The following is a 20,710-nucleotide window of genomic DNA, read 5'->3' as shown; positions in this document are numbered from 1 at the left end:
AATTACCTCTCAAACTACCTAAACTAGTTATAGATATGTTTAGTTTGACTGTCGGGTCACTCCAGAGATGGGGACTCGAGTCTGCGACTCGGACTCGAGTCGCACACACAGAGACTTCAGACTTGACTTGGACTCGTGACCAAAAGACTTCAGACTCGACTTGGACTCGTGTGTTGGGACTCGTGAACAATCATTGTGTTTTCTATTGTTGGCGTATTAAAGGTGGGGTAGGTACATTTGAGAGAAACCGGCTCGAGATCGCTAGAATTTGAAAATACACAACCGGAGCTAATCTGCTAGAGGCTGCTACTTCCTTATAGAGCCCGCCTCCTCCAACACACACGAACGCGCACATGACCAATGAGGGCACGAGATCAGTTTGTGCCCAGATGGAAGGCTGACAGGCAGGTAGGCCATCCAGTTATTTTAGCCGGGCTCATTACGCAGACGTGCGCGCCTCTGTTACTACCTCGTAGTAACACAATGGCGACCGGCGGCACACCTGCGGCTGTACCGCTTGTAATTAGGTTCAACTACAAACACTTCGAACAAAACGCCGGCGGCACCAACAAAAGGAGCGCACACTGCAAAGTCTGCAATATCAAAATCAAGGATGCTGGCGCAACAACGTCCAATTTCATCAGGCACTTGAAAACCCACCCGGAGAGGTCAGTCACATTAACGCATATGGACGGTTAGCAAACATGTTTAGCTCAGCATCAGCTGTGTAATGTTCACTTAGCTTGCTGCTAGCTTTGTATTTGTGATACTGATTTCTGAAGTGTTTTGCTTATAAGTTGTTTGCATTTAGCTAAAGTGTGATGTTTTTCCTCATATTGCATTGCAATAGCCTGTTTAAAGTGATCATATAACAAACAACTAATCAGTACTGATACTGTATGCTAATAGATATAGGAGTGATAACACAGTACATGCTTTGAATTGCTTAGATATAGCGTGCAGTATTCTTATCAGACTGGATAGCAGCAGACAATAGAAGGCTTATTACAACCAGAAGAGACATGAGACTTTTATTTTTTTTAGAGACTTGAGACTTGGACTCGTGACCAAAGACTTGAGACTTGATCAAGTCTCACCCCACAAAGACTTGAGACTTGACTTGGACTTGCAAAAAAAGACTTGTGAACATCTCTGGGTCACTCATTACTGGATCCGCGAGCTGCATGATACTGATGGGCTGTCAGGAGAGGGAGAGAGTGCTCCGTTTATTATCGAATCATATCAATTTGTTTGAAAGCACAATAAACAAAGACCTTTGACCGGCACTTTTCAAATGTTGTCCGGAAGATTTCAACTTTAACGGACATGTTGACCGCCGAAAAAATATTCTAACGGGAACTCTGGTGTGTATGTTTGTGTATTTTTGCGTTTGTGTTTGTTTCGGGGGGAAAACACTCACGAGAAACACCGGCTGTTGTTCTGCCTGCTGTGACGTCAAGTTACTCCGTTCTCCGCTTGTAATTATGCCGAAGCTTCAAAGTTGTATTTATTATCTGAATTTGCCGAAACAAGTTTAATATTCTGAAAGCCAAGACTTTGTTTAATTGAAATCAGATGAAAATAAATTGTAACGTTTATCGTGTGATTTTGGAAATAAAAGTTTCATATTCTGAAAGTCAAGACTTTGTTTGTTTGAAATCAAACAAAACACCCGAACCTCGGAAACAATTTTTTACGCAAATCCACGTTTATTTTCAAATGAGCCGTTGTGACTTCGACTGATTTCGATAGAGCGGGTCACAAATGTATCTTGTCAAATTAGCAATTTTTTTGCAGTGTCTATTTTTTTGCATTGCCAGCATATAGCATTTAAAGTGGACACACACCTGCTGGTACTTCCTGAGCTCAGCCTTTATGGGCACCGGGATCTTGTAGTTCTCCAATTTTCTGCCATCTAGTAGTTGCTCCAGGAAGTCGCGCTCTCTGGCCTTCTGGCGGATCAGGTCAGCAGACATGGCGGGGGGGTCGGGTATACCGGACTGTGGACAACAGGGAGAGGAAAAAAAAAAAACTTAAAATGGAAAAACCAGGATAATGACAATATGTTTAAATGTATTAGAGATTGAAAGTGATTTCATTTTTTGCAGAGTGCTTTCCAGTTGAGTGCTCCTACCTCCAGGGGCAGCAGGCGGATGAGTGTAGCAAAGCACTGTGTGGCCATGAATCGAATGCTGTCACTGGGATCACTCATACGACCCAGCACGGGCACTACGAGAAGCACAATGTACGGAACAATGTCCACATCCAGCTGCTCCATCACACCTGGGGAGACGCTAGTCAAGGACAGTACTGTAGAAAGATAATGCTACAAGGTCCATGCTAATCCGTGTACACTTCCACACACACTGTTCGAACTAAACATTTGTTATAAAATAGCATAAATCTGTTATGCTATACATGAATATTGTGCTAGCTCAATCAATAGTGAGTTTGTTGTGTGAAGGATACAGGCTAAAGCTTCGATGGCGCCCTCCTGTTTGGTGCAGTCTTCGATAGCAGCGAGCCAGGGGAGCACACACTCCAGGAACCCATTCATGGTCTCCAGCATGGCTATCTTACTGAGCACGCCGACACCGCGCGCTGCCATGTGACGTACCGCTGTGTACGGGTGCTGCAGGCAGGTGAACAGATGGGGCAAGTGCTCCAGTAGCTAGAGGGGGGGGGGAGACAGTCCATTTTTTTGCATTAAACACATTTTTAGGATGCATCATAACTTCAATCCCTTATTCCAACAATATCAACCAATTCAATCTTAATATTCTGAAATTACAATATTAATTAATGCCAAGGGAAAAAGGCAGAAGATGTTGGTATAAAAGCCCAGCAGAGCAGCCTTACCAAAGGCCTGAGTTCAGCAGCCATGGCCCCCGCCATGACTTCTAGCACCTGTAGCGAGTTGACCAGTTCCTGAGCGGCAGCGTCCCCCCTCTCCAGCTGGATCTGCCTGTCTAAACACGGAAACAAAGATTCACATTGTTGAAAGCAAACCTCCTAAACTACATAGTCCTGAAAGATAATAAATTGTGAAATTAATTTGATATACATATATAATCCAACCTTGGAACCATGGCATTGTTCAAAAGCTCGGTTATCATCTTTAAGATCCTACCATTATTTACTAGGGCAGCCTCATGCTGTACTGCAAAATACTTCAGTACACATGCGCACAAAGATTACTGGATCTTAAATCAAGTGAAAAGTAGGGTCATTTTTGTCATAGACTTCTTTTCAATTCAATTCAAAACCTTTATTTATCCAGGTAAAATCCCACTGAGATCAATGATCTCTTTTTCAGGGAGACCTGCAGCAGTAGGTTCCACAAGAAGACATAAAAACATAAACAACAGAACAACAAAAGGACATCATACAGCAACATGTACAGGGATTACAATTTACATATCTATCCACATGTACAGGTACCAACAGCATCTGATTGAGTAGCATCCAACCGAGCTTTAAAAACATGTAGTGGTACTAGCTTGGTAATTTTCCAATCTGTTTGCAGACTGTTCCATGTTAGTGGAGCTGCACATCTGAAAGCTTTCTTCCCTAAGACAGTCCTAGCACTTGGCACATTTAATAAAACCACAGAATGCGATCTCAGGCAATAAGTACTTTCAATTCGCAGAGAGATCAGGGAGCAGATATAAGATGGTAGTTTATCCAACATGGCTTTGTAAAAGAAAAAGTACCAGTGACTGAGCCTCCGTACAGTAAGTGATGGCAAAACCGCCTTGGTATACAGGGTACAGTGATGCGTAAGTGCTTTACAATTTGTCAAAAATCTCAGTGCACTGTGATAGGCAGCATCTAACTTGCTCAGGTAATTGGCAGGTGCATTCATATATAACAAATCACCATAGTCCAGCACAGGTAAAAAGGTCAGAGCCTTTTCCTGGCCTCAAGCGAGAAACAGGACTTATTTCTGTAAAAGAAACCTAGCCTAACCCTCAGATTTTTAACCAGGTTATTTACATGAAATGTAACAGTGAGACAATCATCAAGCCAGATACCCAAGTATTTGTAACAGGTAACCACTTCAAGTTGTATTCCTTGCGTAGTTACAATATCCAAAGCAGTCTCCGGTGTATTTTTAGCTTTAGCTTTAGAAAAGAGCATTACCTTGGTTTTATCCACATTTAAAAGAAGCTTAAGCTCAGAGAGCTGAGCCTGAATAATGTTAAAAACAGCCTGTAATTTAACAACAGCCTCGTTAATCGAGGGACCTGCACAGTACATAACGGTATCGTCCGCATACAAATGTAAGGTTGCTCCTTCGACATTTTCACCTAAACTATTAATATAGATGGAGAATAATAGCGGACCTAAAACTGAACCTTGTGGTACACCATTAGTGATGTTTAACCACTCAGCCCATCAAAGTGAACACATTGGGACCTTTCAGAGAGGTAGTTCACAAACCACCCACTGAAAGGCTGGATATGCCAATACTGACCAGCCTCTGCTTCAAAATGCAATGATCGACGGTATCAAAAGCTTTGGATAGGTCAACAAATAGAGCTGCACAACTCTGCTTATTATCTAAAATACTCGCCACATCATTCACCACTTTCATTGTGGCAGTGATGGTGCTATGTTGCTTTCTGAATCCTGACTGATGTTTAGACGATGTCATTTGTACATAAAAACTCCTTTACTTGTTCACTCACTAGGCGTTCAAGAACCTTAGCCAGAACTGACCATTTAGAGATGGGTCTATAATTGTTTAATAAGGTGGCCTCCCCTCCTTTTAGTAGTGGCAGGACATAAGCTGACTTCCATACTTTTGGGATTTTGTTCGTGCTGAGAGAGAGGTTAAAAATAGTAGTAAGAGGTGGAGCAATAAAATCTGCAGCTATCTTTAAAAAGAAAGGTTCTACGTTGCCCGGACCAGCCGGCTTTTTAGGATCTAGCTTGGTTAATACTTCACGAACAACATCAACAGTAAAAGGAGTAAAACTGAAAGGGTTTTCCAGACCACATTGTTCTGAGTCACCGACTGTGGTGTTCACAGAAGCAGAATTAGAAACAGAATGATACAGAGAGCCACAGGACACAACATGCTCATTAAAACAATTTAACATGGTAGCCCTATCCGATATAGTGCCAGATGCTGCATTCTTTGCAATCAGATTTTTGAGTAGTAGATGGCAGTGACAGATTGTAGGTTTATTGCATTTATGCAGGGGCTTCACTTTGCCTGAGGTTGCCACTAAGCTCTAAATAATTCAACTGAATTTAGCATTTCATTTTTTTTAAAGAAAGCTTTTGCTAATTATTTTTCAAAGACTCAAGACACTCTAGGGTTATATTGTGATGGGCACAAAAGCTACAGCATAAACGTTGGCAATGAAAATTCAAGTCTCAGTGAGAGCCAGCAGTGCAACACAATATATTTAAGACCTTAAAATAGAGCAACAAAAAATATCAATAATGCAAGTTATACAATGGTGCAAGTAAACCATGTACATGTAAGATAGAATAATATAATGTAACATTTTAAAATGTACAGTAGAATAAACTGTATACTGTCCAGTGTTTCCCCTAGGTTTACTGCTTTGAGGGGGTGCTGCCTGCGGGAGCAGAGAGGGGAGCTGTGGATTATTGTTATTGATTAATGCATCAGTGTTTCTTAGGGTCAAACACACTAAACTCACAACTTAAAATGAAAGCGTTTAGTTTATTTAATAAAAGAGCACATGTTCAATGTGAAAAGTGACAGTAGATATAGATTAGTTGCAATTTGGTGCTATATATATATATATATATATATAAAAAAAATTATATATATATATTTTTTAAAACACCTTGAATGTCAGGGGGGGCGCGGGGCTCCGTTGGCGGGGTGCAGCGCTCCTCCAAGACAATGGTAGGGGAAACACTGCTGTCATTATATACAATACCTATCTAAATAAAAACGTATCAACAAAATCGACAAACCTATGTGTTGTTTTTCAGTCACTGCTGTCCTCAGTGGTCCCACGGTGTTCTCCCATAGGTACGGCAGAGACTTGGTGAAGTTTGAGCCAAAGTGCCTGGCAACAGTTGTCAGGGAGAACTCCGCCCCTCGTCTCTGAATGAGTAACGGCTTCTTGCTCTAAAAAAAGGGAACATCCAGACATACATTTAGGGAACAGGATGCGTTTACCCTTTTTCTATATTTAAGGGGAAGTGTTCTTCTGTACCTCATCGTTATCAGAGCTGATGGTGCTGCCAGGAGGAAGCTCCGTAGTGGGGATCTTTGGGGCTTTAGGGGTCGGCCCCCTCTTACTGGTGATGGCAAACGCTGCCCTTTGGTGGCGGTACAGGGTGATGATGCCTCGGGTTTTGTTGACCATGTGATGCGTGCAGTCCAACCCACTGCCTGCTGGCATGAAAATAAGGAGAGAGAAATGTTATCAATATCAGCAGTAAGCACTAGTTCAGTGTCGACACGATTATTGATCGTATTATTTTTATTTGACAAACAAAAAAAGCAAAGACAATATGTCGAGCAGTGTTTCTCAACCTGTGGTACGCGTAGAAATCTGAAATAAATAATTGTTCTTTCTTAAAAAATAAATCATACTATCAAAATACTACAACGATAATTGAAACTGTGGTTTAAATAAGTTCTATAGGCTTATTAATAGGCTATTGTTTTTAGATTTAGAAACGAAAACATTTATTTTATCTATTTATGGCGTTGCTAATGACGACCATACTACCCGCTAACGATTAGCGAACATTGCAAGCAAGCTAAAGAAAGCGGAATTATGGTAAAAACGTGGCTCAAAACGGGAGGTGTGCAGTGATGACAGAATAACAACTGGTGATTTCTAGAATTGTGTGAGTAACATTCTGTTTTTAGACTTCTCTGTTTCAGTGTGTGTACTCTGTATAAATGCTCTGTAGTTGATCTGATTGAAATTGTGATTTTAATCTCAAAACCGCTACAGTATTTTCAAGCAGAAATTTGGGACAATTATTTTTGACAGAAACCTTAAAACTGAACTAACTGGCTGCTAGAGTTAACTTTGATTTAAACATTTGTAGAACACTAAGAGCTTTATTGAGATGGGGTAACTGTATTAAGGGTTGAACTCATAACTTAGGGTTTAATGTAATTGTAAACTATTGTGCCACTAAAAAGTTTCATTAACAACTCAGGAGTGAGCCAGTTTACATTTCCTATTGAGGGCCCATCAGCTGCAGAGAGTTAATTAAAGGGGCGTGGACCCACAGCTGTGACCACTCAGCCATCAGGCATCCATTTTAGGTAGCACTTTCCTGGAGCGTCAGACAGACGAAGACTGACAAAGACAATAGGCGCGTTCACTAGGGCTGAACAATTAATCGATTTTAAATCAAAATCGCGATTTTAAATGATGCAATTATCAAATCGCAAAGCCTGCGATTTTTTCAACATATTTTTTACATTTATTAAGGCCCGAGCACGGAGCGTTAGGACCCAACGGCGTCCTAGCACGAAGTGCGAGGAACCTATTGTTATTCGTGGTATTATTATTATCCCACACCATCTTTCCTGTTTTTGAGGGCTTTAGGATGCTCAAAAAGTTGTATAATTTTGCACGGATGCCAGGACCGGTAAAAATAGCAACATTCTCGAGTCAATGGGTTCAAATTGTCCAAAATACTTGCTAGCACCACCTATGGCCATTCCCGTTTTGTGAAAGATTTACGAAGTTGCACCGCAAGTCCAAATTACCTGAAATGTTGCACTTATCCGGGTGGACCTGCTCTACAAATAATCCTATTGGACACCTAAGCTCCGCCTACTTTATTTTTATTAGCATAATGTTCAAAACAGTGAAATATTCACTTAAATTTCAATTTTCAGTTTAACATCAAACTTCGTATACAGCATCGGTGGAGGGTCAGACACAATACCGTAGAAAATGAGCATGTTCAGACGATAAATATTGCCGCCATTAATCAAAACGTACTCTCAAAAAGGCGGGGCTTAGAAATAAATGCTCATAACTCATCAACAATGTATCCAAACATCACAGATGTTGGTGGATAGGTTCAGTCTGTCTTGGGGAATAGGCACAAATAATTTTCATTTTGGACTATAGAGGGCGCCAAAAACACCACCAATTTATAACTCAAGAACGAATTTTTTTTTTTTTGTTACACATACGATGGCCAGGCCTGTTAACACAGGGTGACTGACTGTCTACATGATGTGTCCTGCCGACATGGCCGGCCACTGTCATAAAGATCATAAATCAAAGCCCTTGATTGGTCTCTGTGTGTCATTCAAGCTCGGGATAACCTCAGCTCAGGTGAGGTAAAGGACTCTTGAGTGTTTAGATAGTTAACTTAGTCTAAGTTCTCAGTGGGTCTCAAACAGTTTGGTCACCATTTATGTCAACACATATTTCCATTTGAGAGGGTAGTGACTAGGGATGTAACGATACCAAAAACTCACGGTACGATAATATAACAAGTCCACGGTACGGTATTTATCGCGATATTGAATAATAAAGGACATGTTTTTTACTCCGAAATTTTTTCTTTATTACATAATAAATTTTAGTAGGACAACAGTATTTTAAAGTGTCAAAAACAAAGTGACAGTAACAGACTGGAACAAGAAAACCAGTGTTTTTGTACCTATAGTACTACCAAACAAAGTAGGCATTTTCTTTGTGCCACTGCATCTCACAAATAAACAAGGACATTTAATAATCAGACCCTGCAATAAAATAAATCAAGTTTCACTTTAGTTTTTAAGTAACTCAACCTCACTAGTCACTCACTCAGCATCATCAGACAGGTTTTTAGGAATATGAGAATGTCCATATTTCCAGGTATTTATAAGCTGGGATGTTTGGGCATTTACAATATCCCCTGCTCTGGAAAAAACTCTCTCGCTTGGTACTGATGTTGCTGGGACAGCAGTGGTTGCGTTAACCGAATATTTTATTTAACAATGACGGCAAAATCTGAAAGCAGATTAGAACAAACTCGGAACAGCGCCAACGTTTCCCCGCAGCGAGGCTCTGGTTTTATCCCGTGTTATGCATGCCCTCCAAAAGGTTTTGCTTTACGCTGTGTGCGCTCCCACCGCCCTAACACCACCCCCCCCCCCCGTTGACAGTTCACGAGCGTGCTCTCTCTCTGTTCAGATAGGTATTTTACGATCCCGTCTGTCAAGATGACGGACAGCGAAAAAGTCTAACGCCACTTCAGTGGGACGGAGAGATATGCTTTGGCCATGGGTGACAGCAGTGGGTCAAACTGTGCATTGTCTCTCCACCACTTCAAAAACAATACAGTTTTTGCCAAGAAGGTGAGGCTTATTGACAGGGCGAGATATAAATATACTGTTGGTACTTGTCAATGTCTCTAGGTGTGTAAATGTAGCCCTGTAAATACGATGTCCTTTTGTGTTCTGTTGTTTTATGTTCATGTTGTAACCTACTTGCTGCCATGTTGGACAGGTCTCTCTTGAAAAAGAGATCGATGATCTCAATCGGACCACCTGGTTAAATAAAGATTTAAAAAAAAAAAAAGGGGGTACAAAAAAAAAATGTTAAAATTAAAAAAAAAAAAATCGCGGTAGATTTGGTCAGTCTCACGACGGTATTGGGACGCGATACCGCGATATATCGTTACATTCCTAGTAGTGACAGTAAAATATGCATGAATAAATAAAAACGTTAACTAGGTGAAAAAAGATAAGATAAACTTGTTGAGAGCTAAAACTAGTCTTTGCTGCAGCCTCAAAGAGGAGACTGTCAGCCTGCCTACAAGCAGTAGTGCCTATAAACACACTTTATAAAGTCAGGCAGCACTAACCAGGCTTCGTGTGATTCTGTTTATTTGTGCCTTACTTTGACCATCCGTTCGCTGTTATCGATCATTGTGGAGCGAGGCAGACGTGTTGTTTTGTATTATTGCAGCTATCGGATGCAAGTAGTCAGTTTAGCTTCGGTTGCTATGCCAACATCACCCGTTTTATACCAGAGAAACTTTCATAACAGCGTTGTGATACCAAACAGCGTCAATTCAGACTGACACACATTCACTTAGGCTAAGGGGAACTGGGGATATGCATCAGCTGCTTGTGTGAGTCGGACAGTGAATACTTTAGAGCGGCCGCTGCAGTGTGAGCTAACCGGGAGCTAACGGGAGAATAAACTCCCGTGGAAGAGCAGCACTGCAGCGGTCGGTAAATGCTGCAGAAACACATTAATAAACAATGAACCACGGCACTCTGGAGAAAAGCATAAGGCTGGAGAAGTCGTTATTTAATTTATTCTGGCTTCGTGGGATTAAAAGCAACACGATCATCGACCCGACGCAGTTCCCCGTTGTTGTTGTGAGCGCCGTAACGCCGTTGGGGAGCAAATCAGCGATGTAAACGGTGACGTCATGACGCAGCAGCGGCAGCACCAGTCGGCTCTGGGCGCTGGGAGCAGAAAAGGGAAACCAGAGCTGAACCAGAAAAGCTCTAGCTCGGAGCTAGAAAGGGAAAAGCACTGGTGTGAAAGCCGCATTAGAGAAGTCTCAGAAAAGTCCAGCCAATATCACGTGCAATGTGTTGGGGCATTAGACAAAAGCGAGTGTTGTAACGGAAGAAATCAAAAATCCAATGAAGGTGGGATTTTACCCTTTGCATGCACAAAAACCTATATTGCACACTACTAGGGATGGGTGTCGTTAAGGTTTTAACGGTACTACTACTTATATCAATACCGCTTATCGACCCGGTCCTTTAATGGTACTCTTATCGGTTCTTTTGAAAAAAAGGTAAATTAATTAAACAAATTGTAAATAATGTGAACTTATAGAACTGTAAAAAACAAACAGAAAACAAGTATTTACTGCATAAACAGTGGTAAACAGCAACACAGGTGGGGCATACAGGTATGCTGCAAAAGGCCTAACGGTTCTTCTGGAGGAAGATTAAGGTATACATAACATACCTCACGTGGAAACGTTCCTCATGGATGGGGCTACAGAGCTACTAGAAAGACAGTCGAAAACGGTGCATTTCTCCGTCTGAATGTGGTGCACTTTTGCAAGATGTTTAGACAAATTGCTCGTGTTACCGCCCACACATGCTAAACTCTTATTGCACTTTTGGCAACGAGCATTGTCCACATCTAGACGGGTAACATTTAACCACACCTTGGAGCGCTTACTTCTCACCGTCATCTCTGCCGTGTGCTGCATGCATGTAGCAGCTGCGTGTGTGTAAATAGCCCTGCCCCCTCGCACACAGACGGGAGAGATCTCTCGTCTGGATTGGAAAGATCAAAAATACATCATAGACGCATTTTGTAGTCTTATTGCATATTAGAAACGGAGTTGGCGAAACTAAAACTGCAATATAATGGTTATGTAGCAATAATTCATGACATTTTTTTAAATGTCTCCAGTACCGATAAAAAGATCGATAACTTCGGAGCTTAATGGTAAAAATAATAATAACTTGGATTTCTATAGCGCCTTTCATAATATCCAAGGTCGCTTTACAAGGAACAACAGGAGTATAAACAAATATAACAAAACAAAAGGCAGTCAGATGAACAGTTTAGACCAGGGGTTGATATGAAGTTCCATTTAAAATTATTGTTATCAGTGTGCCAACGATCGAGAATTATCAACGGGGGGGGGGGGGGGGGGGGGGGTTGAGGAGCTTGACGCTCGTGAACTATCAGCAGGAGGGCGGGGGGAGCCTCGCTGCGGGGAAGCAGTGTGTGGACCAGTCAGCGCAACTTACGATGCCGAATTTAACAAACACATTTAAATAATTGGTTTAAACGGCATAATAATAAGGACGATCGTCCGTTCTGTGATTCTCCAAAACACACATGATATTAGGGTCATGCAGAGTGAGATGAGATCGCTGTCCCTTTAAGAGAGAGAGAGAGAGAGGGGGGGGGTGTGGCTTGTGCATGTGTGTTTGTGGATGGTCGAGCGACAGTGAGGGAACGTGTGTATGTTTCTGGAAGTGAAACGAGGAAGCAGAAAAACAGAGGTCTGTGATGTATTTTGTGAAACAGAAGAACAGCTAAATAAATGCAACGGCCTCCCAAGAAGAGCTCGCCTCTCTCCAGTCATTTAAGCTACAGTGGGTTATTGAACCTGAAGCTTGTTGCTTCTGCCCTGGGAGACGACAGAGAGTCATCCCCTCCTCGACTACGGTCTGGGAGCCGACAGGAAAGTTCAACACACAGATGGCCAGTCCGCCCCTTTGTAGCATATTATTTCGATGAGAGATGAACAGATCGCCACTGGGCTTTCAACTAAAGACACAGCCACGCAAAAACTGTGGCATTTGTACAGCTCCTGATGGGTAGGCCTACTGCAATTTGTGAAGTGCTCTCCCCCGTGGTGAAACGATCAGCACTGCACCACTGAGGAAAGTGGCAGAAAGTCGCCTGGAGTTAAAGAGAGTAGGGCTGTGCATCTTCACTCGTCTCACGATTATCCTGTCAACAATTCGATATTACGACTCATACCAATGCGTTGCATCCTTAATTTTCTATATTACTGCACATGGCTTATTTTTCATCAATGCATACATGCAGTAAATACATATGAACTCTTTTTATTATTTAGAAAGTGCTTCAGAAATCAATAACATAAATGTCTTGACATTAATTTATAAACCAAAATAAATGAATTGTATAGGTCTAGCCTCCGTGTGTGAAGTTGTTCCATCTTCAAAAACAAAAAGCTAATGCTTCTGCAGTCTAGCTGCAGCTTCTAGCCACGGTCTTCTGTTAAAGGAATGGTATGCTCATGACTCATTTTTTAAAAATTATCATCCGATAAAACAGACCAGTCTCTGCCAGTCTCTCCCTCTTTTTTTTTTTTAATCCAACGACATTATCAGTGATTTTAAACTGATTATATACCGAAATAACATCAACACTGTGGGCGCCGCCATTTCCCGGACGTGACGTAAACCATGCGTTTGGTTTTCGAAGACACGTTGATCTCCATGTTATTTACTGTAGTTTCTCTCTTCAAATATGCCTCACTGTATCGCGAAATATTGCCACAATTCTGATAGGAACAATCCACGGAATGCTCGGTTCCATCTGTTGCCAAAAGGTAAGCGTAAGAAGTACATTCAGAGGCAGTGGCTAGCGAAATGTGGCCGGCCCGAACCGAAAGATTCACAGGCTCATGTATGCAGCGAACATTTCACATTTCCGGACGACTACTCTGAGAGTATGATCAAACATAACATGGGATTTATGGAACAACCATTACTCAATGGAGATGCAGTACCATCGGTCTTTCTGGTGTCATCACCGACCAGGACACCAGTTCGGCCAGTTGAGAAATCGCCCTCTGCAAGTGTGAAGCGACGGAGGAGCAGAAGTAGTGCTCGGAGTAAGAATAAGGTATGTTATAGCGCATTTCCATTGCAGCGGCTAGCCCCGTTTTAGCGTCCAGGCCAGGACAGTTTTTGGTGGCCTTTCCATATAGCGTAGTACCGGCTAGTGTGTATTTTACCCCAGTTTTTTCCGGCCCCATAAAATCGTGATTCTATGGCCAGGGACAACGAAGCTGAGTATGCTAAACTAGAGAGGGAATCGCTAGCAAGGGTGGTACTACATGCATACATATAGTATCTTATATCATCTTCCTATTATACACATGCATTTCCAAACATTTGGACTACCTATGTTGCAAATGTATTATCTTTTCAATTTACACACGGCATCTATTGCACGTCTGTCCGTCCTGGGAGAGGGATCCCTCCTCTGTTGCTCTCCCTGAGGTTTCTCCCATGTTCCCTTTAAACTGTGGGTTTTCTTCGGAAGTTTTTCCTTGTACGATGTGAGGGTCTAAGGACAGAGGGTGTCGTATTGTCATACTGATAAAACATCAAAACGTCTTCCTCTGCTGACCAGTCCGAACTCAAATATTCAGCCATGTTTCCGTGTGTTGACAAAGTGAACGCATGGATGACGTCACGACCATCACGTGACTACTGAAAATGGCAAACATGGCGGCGGTCAGACGGAATATAAAGGTTTTGATAAAAAAGAGCTATAAAATCATTATTTACCGGGGAATATCGCTGATTTCTTCAGGGTATGGTTTAAACATAACGTTTCACTAAATACTGAAGTTTTGATTAATTATCTAATGAGTGGACCATTCCTTTAAAGAAAGGACACTGAATGTCCTGAATGTGGCATCACACACAGGACTTGAGTCTGAACACAGCGGACAACAGGAGTATTTACAACAGCCTATAAGATGGACTTTTATTAATCCAATATACAAACTAAAATAGTGCATGTGGGTGCACACTCACATTCTCTGTCTTACTGTTACATAAATCCCATGAATGTATGAGATTAAGTTAGCTTCATTATATCTCAGTGATTAATAAAGTTTCTAACAGGTCACTATCAGCCTGTCACTCATTATTTTCAGGGAGGGGCGGGGTTTGGAGGAACGGAGGAGACGGTGATCGTGGAAGCTTTTTTCCTCCTGCCTTCACAAACGTATATATCGTCTGCAAATTGCTAGAGGACATTCATACTCTGCAATCCAAGACTTAATTAAATCCACCAAAAACCTGACATGATTGTAACGCGATTATTTTTGAAAAACATAAATCCCTGTCTGTGTCTCTGAGCCGCAGCGACACGGAGTGATTCAGAGCGGGTCCTTCTGCTGTTGGTTCTGGACTGGTGTTCTTGTGTTGGTGGATAACGCAGACCGCTCCGTGTTTGGTGTTGCTGTGCCGCTGTCACGTCTGTTCCCTGCGTCACCGACCGATTTGATATTAAAGTAAGAGAAAAACGTTATAGTAAAGCCGCAGCCGGAAAATCAGAAAGCAACGTTACTACTCTATAACCAGGGGTGCACATAACTCTTTTGCCCTGGTTCTCAAAGGAGCACCTGGAGATGTTGCTTGGTGCTCATCCTTAAAATAAAATAAAGCCTAACTTTTGAGGGGTCTTGACTTTATTTGCCAGACACACGGCACTGAACACACAGAGGTGAACACAGAACACACGTGCAGAGGTGAACACAGAACACACGTGCAGAGGTGAACACAGAACACACGTGCAGAGGTGAACACAGAACACACGTGCAGAGGTGAACACAGAACACACATGCAGAGGTGAACACAGAACACACATGCAGAGGTGAACACAGAACACACGTGCAGAGGTGAACACAGAACACACGTGCAGAGGTGAACACAGAACACACATGCAGAGGTGAACACAGAACACACGTGCAGAGGTGAACACAGAACACACGTGCAGAGGTGAACACAGAACACACGTGCAGAGGTGAACACAGAACACACATGCAGAGGTGAACACAGAACACACGTGCAGAGGTGAACACAGAACACACGTGCAGAGGTGAACACAGAACACACGTGCAGAGGTGAACACAGAACACACGTGCAGAGGTGAACACTGAACACACGTGCAGAGGTGAACACACATGCAGAGGTGAACACAGAACACACGTGCAGAGGTGAACACAGAACACACATGCAGAGGTGAACACAGAACACACGTGCAGAGGTGAACACAAGACAACATTAGCACGACTAGTAATCAAGCTGTCATCACTACCCTCCTGACTGTTCTCCTCACGGTCTTCCTCTCTGTCAGACATGGTAGCTGATGATGTAGGCCTACTACTTCCTCTCTGGTTGAGTCTGCGATTAGCTTGCTTGCATCCACAAGTCAACAGCTGGTTTCGGGTCGAAAGACGTTGTCATCTTAGACAAGTGGATGTAATCAAATAAGTATGTGAACATAACCAATAACCTACCATAGCCAATAAGAAATGAATGTAACTTATTTTATTTGTGTTGTTCATTCATATCTTACCTTAACATTTATTTATGCATATTTTTTATCTCCAGTTTTATAGGATGTTTTTAGTTTACTGTCCTATAGTATACATTGGAATGATTTCAAACCTGTTTATCCCAATAATTATAAAGGAGTGCCTTGGAAATATGTGTTTACATAAATTGTGACCAAACTGTTTGAACTATCTAAATACTCAAGAGTCCTTTACCTCACTGAGCTGTAGTATCAGCCTCTCAGTCTGACTGTAGAGGACTCTCCCTCCACATCATTGTAGAAACATCTCCCCCTCTCTCCCCCCTCTCTCTCTGCGCCCTAGGCGAACATCTATAACGCCAGTGCTACATGCCGCCCATGAGTTCATATGCAACTCGCAAATATCTTTCTCTCTCTCCTCTCCCTCGGTACGCAAATGCGCCTTTTTTCAAATGACCCGGTGCTCTTGTTTTGGCAGAGGTGCGCATGCGCATCAGTTATGTGCAGCCCTGGCAATAATCGATTATCTTCCGTCACTGCATCGATACCGAATCGCAGAAACGATTATTTTCAACACCCCTAAAAGAGAGCAGGGCTGCGTTGGGTGCATGGCTTCCTTCTGCAGGTAACGGGGAGACGCGCTCTGGCGGCGGTCTCGTTCAGGATCCGATAATACAATTTAAATATTTTGCACACTTATTCCTATTGTGCCACTGGTTACGGTGCTGCGTGCCAGGGGTTGCCGACCCCTGGTTCAGACAGACAAAACAACAAATAGATTTAGGGCCAAAGTCCTTGGCAGACAGATGGGACTTGAGGGCCCTTTTGAAGGCGTCAAGTGTGGGGATGTTGTGGATCTCCGCAGGGAGAGCGTTCCAGAGTGGGGGCTGCCATACTGAAGGCTCTATCCCCGAAGGTTCACAGGTTGGTGCGGGGGGCCAGAGTCTGAAGACCGCAGGCTCCGGGGAAGGGCGTGTGGGAAGAACAGCCAGCCAGCTAGCAGCTAGCACCATTAGCCTGGTAGAAACCGGACCTCGAACCTCAGCAGCGGTGATGGAAAACACCCCAGTTGAGATGGCAGGACTGAGGGAGGGGTCGTGGAAAGTCCTGGGAGCGTGGCAGAGAGGAGCCCAGTCAGGGTATTCCAGAGCGGGGATTCCATGGATAGCAGAGCACAACGGTGAGCTCGTTTTGCTAATGGTAGGACGGCAGAGGCTAGGAGCTAAACAGCAGCCAAACATAATCTGCTGAGCAACGGAGATGGCAGAAACACAAAACCAGAGCAGAACAATCTTTTCGCTGTGTATGTGAAACATATTTGACGGCAGGGAGTGATAGACACAAGGAATAAGCGTTGGCAAGAAGAGCGGCGAAAAACACGCAAACCTAATCCTTTTTTTTTTTTAAAAACCTTTATTTAACCAGATGGTCCCATTGAGATCATCAATCTCTTTTTCAAGGGAGACCTGTCCAACATGGCAGCAAGTAGGTTACAACATGAACAGAACACAACAGATAACACAAAAGGACATCGTATTTACAGGGCTACATGTACATACCGAGAGACATTGACAAGTACCAACAGTATATTTAAATCTCTGTCAATAAGCCTCACCTTCTTGGCAGAAACTGTATTGTTTTTGAAGTGGTGGAGAGACAATGCACAGTTTGACCCACTGCTGTCACCCATGGCCAACGCATATCTCTCTGTCCCAGCAACATCAGTACCAAGCAAGAGAGTTGTTTCCACAGCAGGGGATATTGTAAACGCCCAAACATCCCAGCTTCTAGCTGGAAATGTGGACATGCTCATATTCCTAAAAGATAACCTGTGAGCGAGCGAGCGAGTTACTTGAAAAACTAAACTTGATTTATTCTATTGCAGGGTCTGATTATTATATTATTGACACTTTAAAATACTAATATCCTACTAAAATGCTGTACAAATCAGATTTATTATTAAAACAAATGTTTTCCAATATCGTACCGTGGACTTTTTAATCACGATATTATCGTACCGTGAGTTTTTGGTATCGTTACATCCCTATTGCAGACCCTTACCAACAAATTCATCCCAGGGCAGGATGCCACAGTTATTCAAGAGTGGACCTCGACCAAGCAGCATGTTCTCGTAGGAGCATTTAAAGTTGGTAAATTACCTGAATTAATATGAACTGAATTTATTTCTGTCTCATCTGTCTTGCCGGTTAGACCACGGTCTTTAATAATTCAGCCCCGGGGCCCATTTAATACTGGGGCTCGGTACCAATCCCTACACACTACAGGAAAGGGAGAACCCCAACTAGCATAATAGGGCTACTTCGGTACCGCCTTGTTCCAATGTCATTTAAAACCATATTTTGAAATCCAGCTGGTTGAGGGCACATTACAGTAAAATCACCTAAGCTTTGACATTTCTTACCTTTGGTGTTTTCCTGGGTGGGGGGCACGGGGCAGGCAGACGAGGGTGTGACGGCGGAGTCCACGCAGGCCGAGGCACAGAGGTTCTTGATGATCTTGAGGTTGGGGCAAGGCGAGCGTCCGGCACACTGCTGCAGCAGCTTGGCTATAAAGGAAGCAGCGCATCCCTGGATCAGGGTGTTCTCCTCCCGCTTGATGGTCTCCATCAGAGGCCTGACCAGCGGGTTGAGTTTCTCTGGAAGCACCTGCAGGTTGATCACGGCGCAGGCTGTGAACATGTGGACGCGCAGATGCAGCTGCTGCCACTCCAAGTTGGTCTCATTCATTGTTGACTGAGCCTGCTGACGTTTACCATCCAGAGCCTGATACTGACTGGACCTGACGTTCAGACACGCTGTCGACTCGGTAAAGATGGTGGTTACCTAGGAAACAGTTAAGACCATAATCTCTTGTTTTGTACCAGAATATGAAATGTACATTTTTGCAGTAAAGTGGGGCATTTAACATGGGGGGGGGGGGGGGGGCATGGAAGATAACTTTCAAAGCTAGTCTCCAGTCAATGAACTTGAGCTTTTGGAACATTCCAATAGTCGCTACTGCTCAGCCAAAGTAATGGCTATTGGGGAAAACATTACAAATAATATCAACTCCAATTCAATTTATTCTACAAACATAAACAAACTGGCCCGTTTGAAGATTCTTCAGAAAACTGTGATGCATTTGAAGATTGAAGTTGCCCCCCACATAGAACATAGGGCTGTGCAATTTAATCGATCCTGCGATATATATCGATATTTAGTTTTCCGAGAAAGTATCGATATTTCAGCCGCGGGTATCGATACATTAAGTCTGATAACTGTGTTACTCGCGTCCAGGAGAGAAGCTTTAAAAAAGGAGACTAATTGAGTCTCTGAGAAGGTTCAAATGTATACTTTAATTAATAAAAAGCGCGGTAATGTTACAAGCAGAAGATGGTTCAGTCAGAAAAACAGCTGTGTTCTGGCTCTCGTGAGCGAAGGGAAGAGAGCGAGCTCCACCTTTCCAGCTGTTAAATATCCTCTGCTGAATCCTCCCTGTGGGCCGGTTGGCGCTGCTGGGGATCGGCCCTCCACGTCTCCAATGTTCGTTGTTGCGCATTACAGAGGATTCAGACATTGCACATTAAATATATAACTAAACACGCCTTTTCTCCTCCTTATCTCTTTCATGACTTTTCATTTAATACATTTTAAACGCTGTAATCAATACTCCAAAAATACCCCACGGCTGGTATCATTTCCGGTAGTTCCGAATGTTGTGTCATGTTACCCACGTCTGTAAACAAACGTATTCAAATAAACTGTACCTTCATTTAATATTCAGCAATAATAATATCTCGACGTCTATAGTTGTAGTGTTGAAATCATTAGGTTTCGGTGTGCAACATCATATCGCTGCTAAATTCACCTCTATAGTAAATGGTATATTAGCCACATGCTAAATGCTAACCGGAGATGAAGGATTTTCAGAATAAAAGCTTATCAACTGTTTGTGCACAAGAACTTCTGTTTTTTAAAAACAGCATTTAAACTGACGGTATGTTTATGGTACTTTATGCCATCAAAACATTGATTTTAATTTCTAACAAGTCCCATTCAAATCCCGTGTTCCGCCACCTGCTGCACCGTTTCATTTTCCATTGTCCATTGTGATACTGCACTTTATGTACTTACGTTTCAAAGGCTTGTAAGCTACAGTTTGCACTGTTTCAATAAATGAAACTAATTTTCTCACCACATCTTTTGATTCATTTTGTCCAGCATTTGCAAGCTGGAGACGCTCTGTCAGAGCCATATATTGTATAATGGATGCTTTCAGTTTTCAGTTGAATTAATTCAATCCAAGTCAATGATGAAGATGTCACCAAAATCACACTGTCCCTTTCAAATCTTTCAGAAAATGATATAAGTGTATCGAATCGTATCGAATCGTATTGTTGGCTGAATATCGTGTATCGCATCGTGAGATTAGTGTATCGCTACAGCCCTAATAGAACAACCTTTGTGGATTCACACCCGCTTAAAAATCATGTATAGTTTGTTTCAGGCCTGATATTCCTCATATTTAACAAAGATTTTATAAAATAATTGTTACTGAGCATCTTTACCATAAGAATACATTTAAAAAAGTTTCTGACTTATCCAATCAAGTTGAGTTTTCATATATGTGGGTCCATGGTAAAGTATTAAACTGTTGTGCAATAATGATATGCAATATCTACTTACAATTGAATAATTTAATAACCAGTCACTATTTCACTACTACGATTTGTTCACTTAGTTTAATAATGATGGTACATATTTGATTCTTATTTACGTCATTATTTAAAAAGGTCCCATGTCATGCTTTTCTGGTTATTACCCGTCCCCTTGTGTTATAAAGGTTGTTCTGCATGTAAACGGTCTGCAGAGTCACAAACCCTCAAA

The 20,710-nt window shown here is 42.4% G+C and overlaps 1 protein-coding gene across 1 annotated transcript in view; it reads right to left on the bottom strand.

Moving 5' to 3' along the window:
- btaf1 (BTAF1 RNA polymerase II, B-TFIID transcription factor-associated) overlaps positions 1 to 20,710 on the bottom strand; it is a 55,738-nt gene that overhangs the window by 18,739 nt on the left and 16,289 nt on the right. The window contains 7 exon segments of the mRNA XM_071205583.1: positions 1,848 to 2,000; positions 2,135 to 2,283; positions 2,470 to 2,671; positions 2,860 to 2,969; positions 5,962 to 6,118; positions 6,207 to 6,385; positions 18,247 to 18,667. Of these exon segments, the coding sequence (XP_071061684.1) occupies positions 1,848 to 2,000; positions 2,135 to 2,283; positions 2,470 to 2,671; positions 2,860 to 2,969; positions 5,962 to 6,118; positions 6,207 to 6,385; positions 18,247 to 18,667 (1,371 nt within the window).

This window comes from Pseudochaenichthys georgianus, chromosome 15 (genome assembly GCF_902827115.2).
Source record: "Pseudochaenichthys georgianus chromosome 15, fPseGeo1.2, whole genome shotgun sequence".
NCBI lineage: Eukaryota > Metazoa > Chordata > Actinopteri > Perciformes > Channichthyidae > Pseudochaenichthys > Pseudochaenichthys georgianus.
The sequence above is the reverse complement of the archived record's forward strand: the minus strand, read 5'-3'. Positions and strand labels throughout refer to the sequence as shown.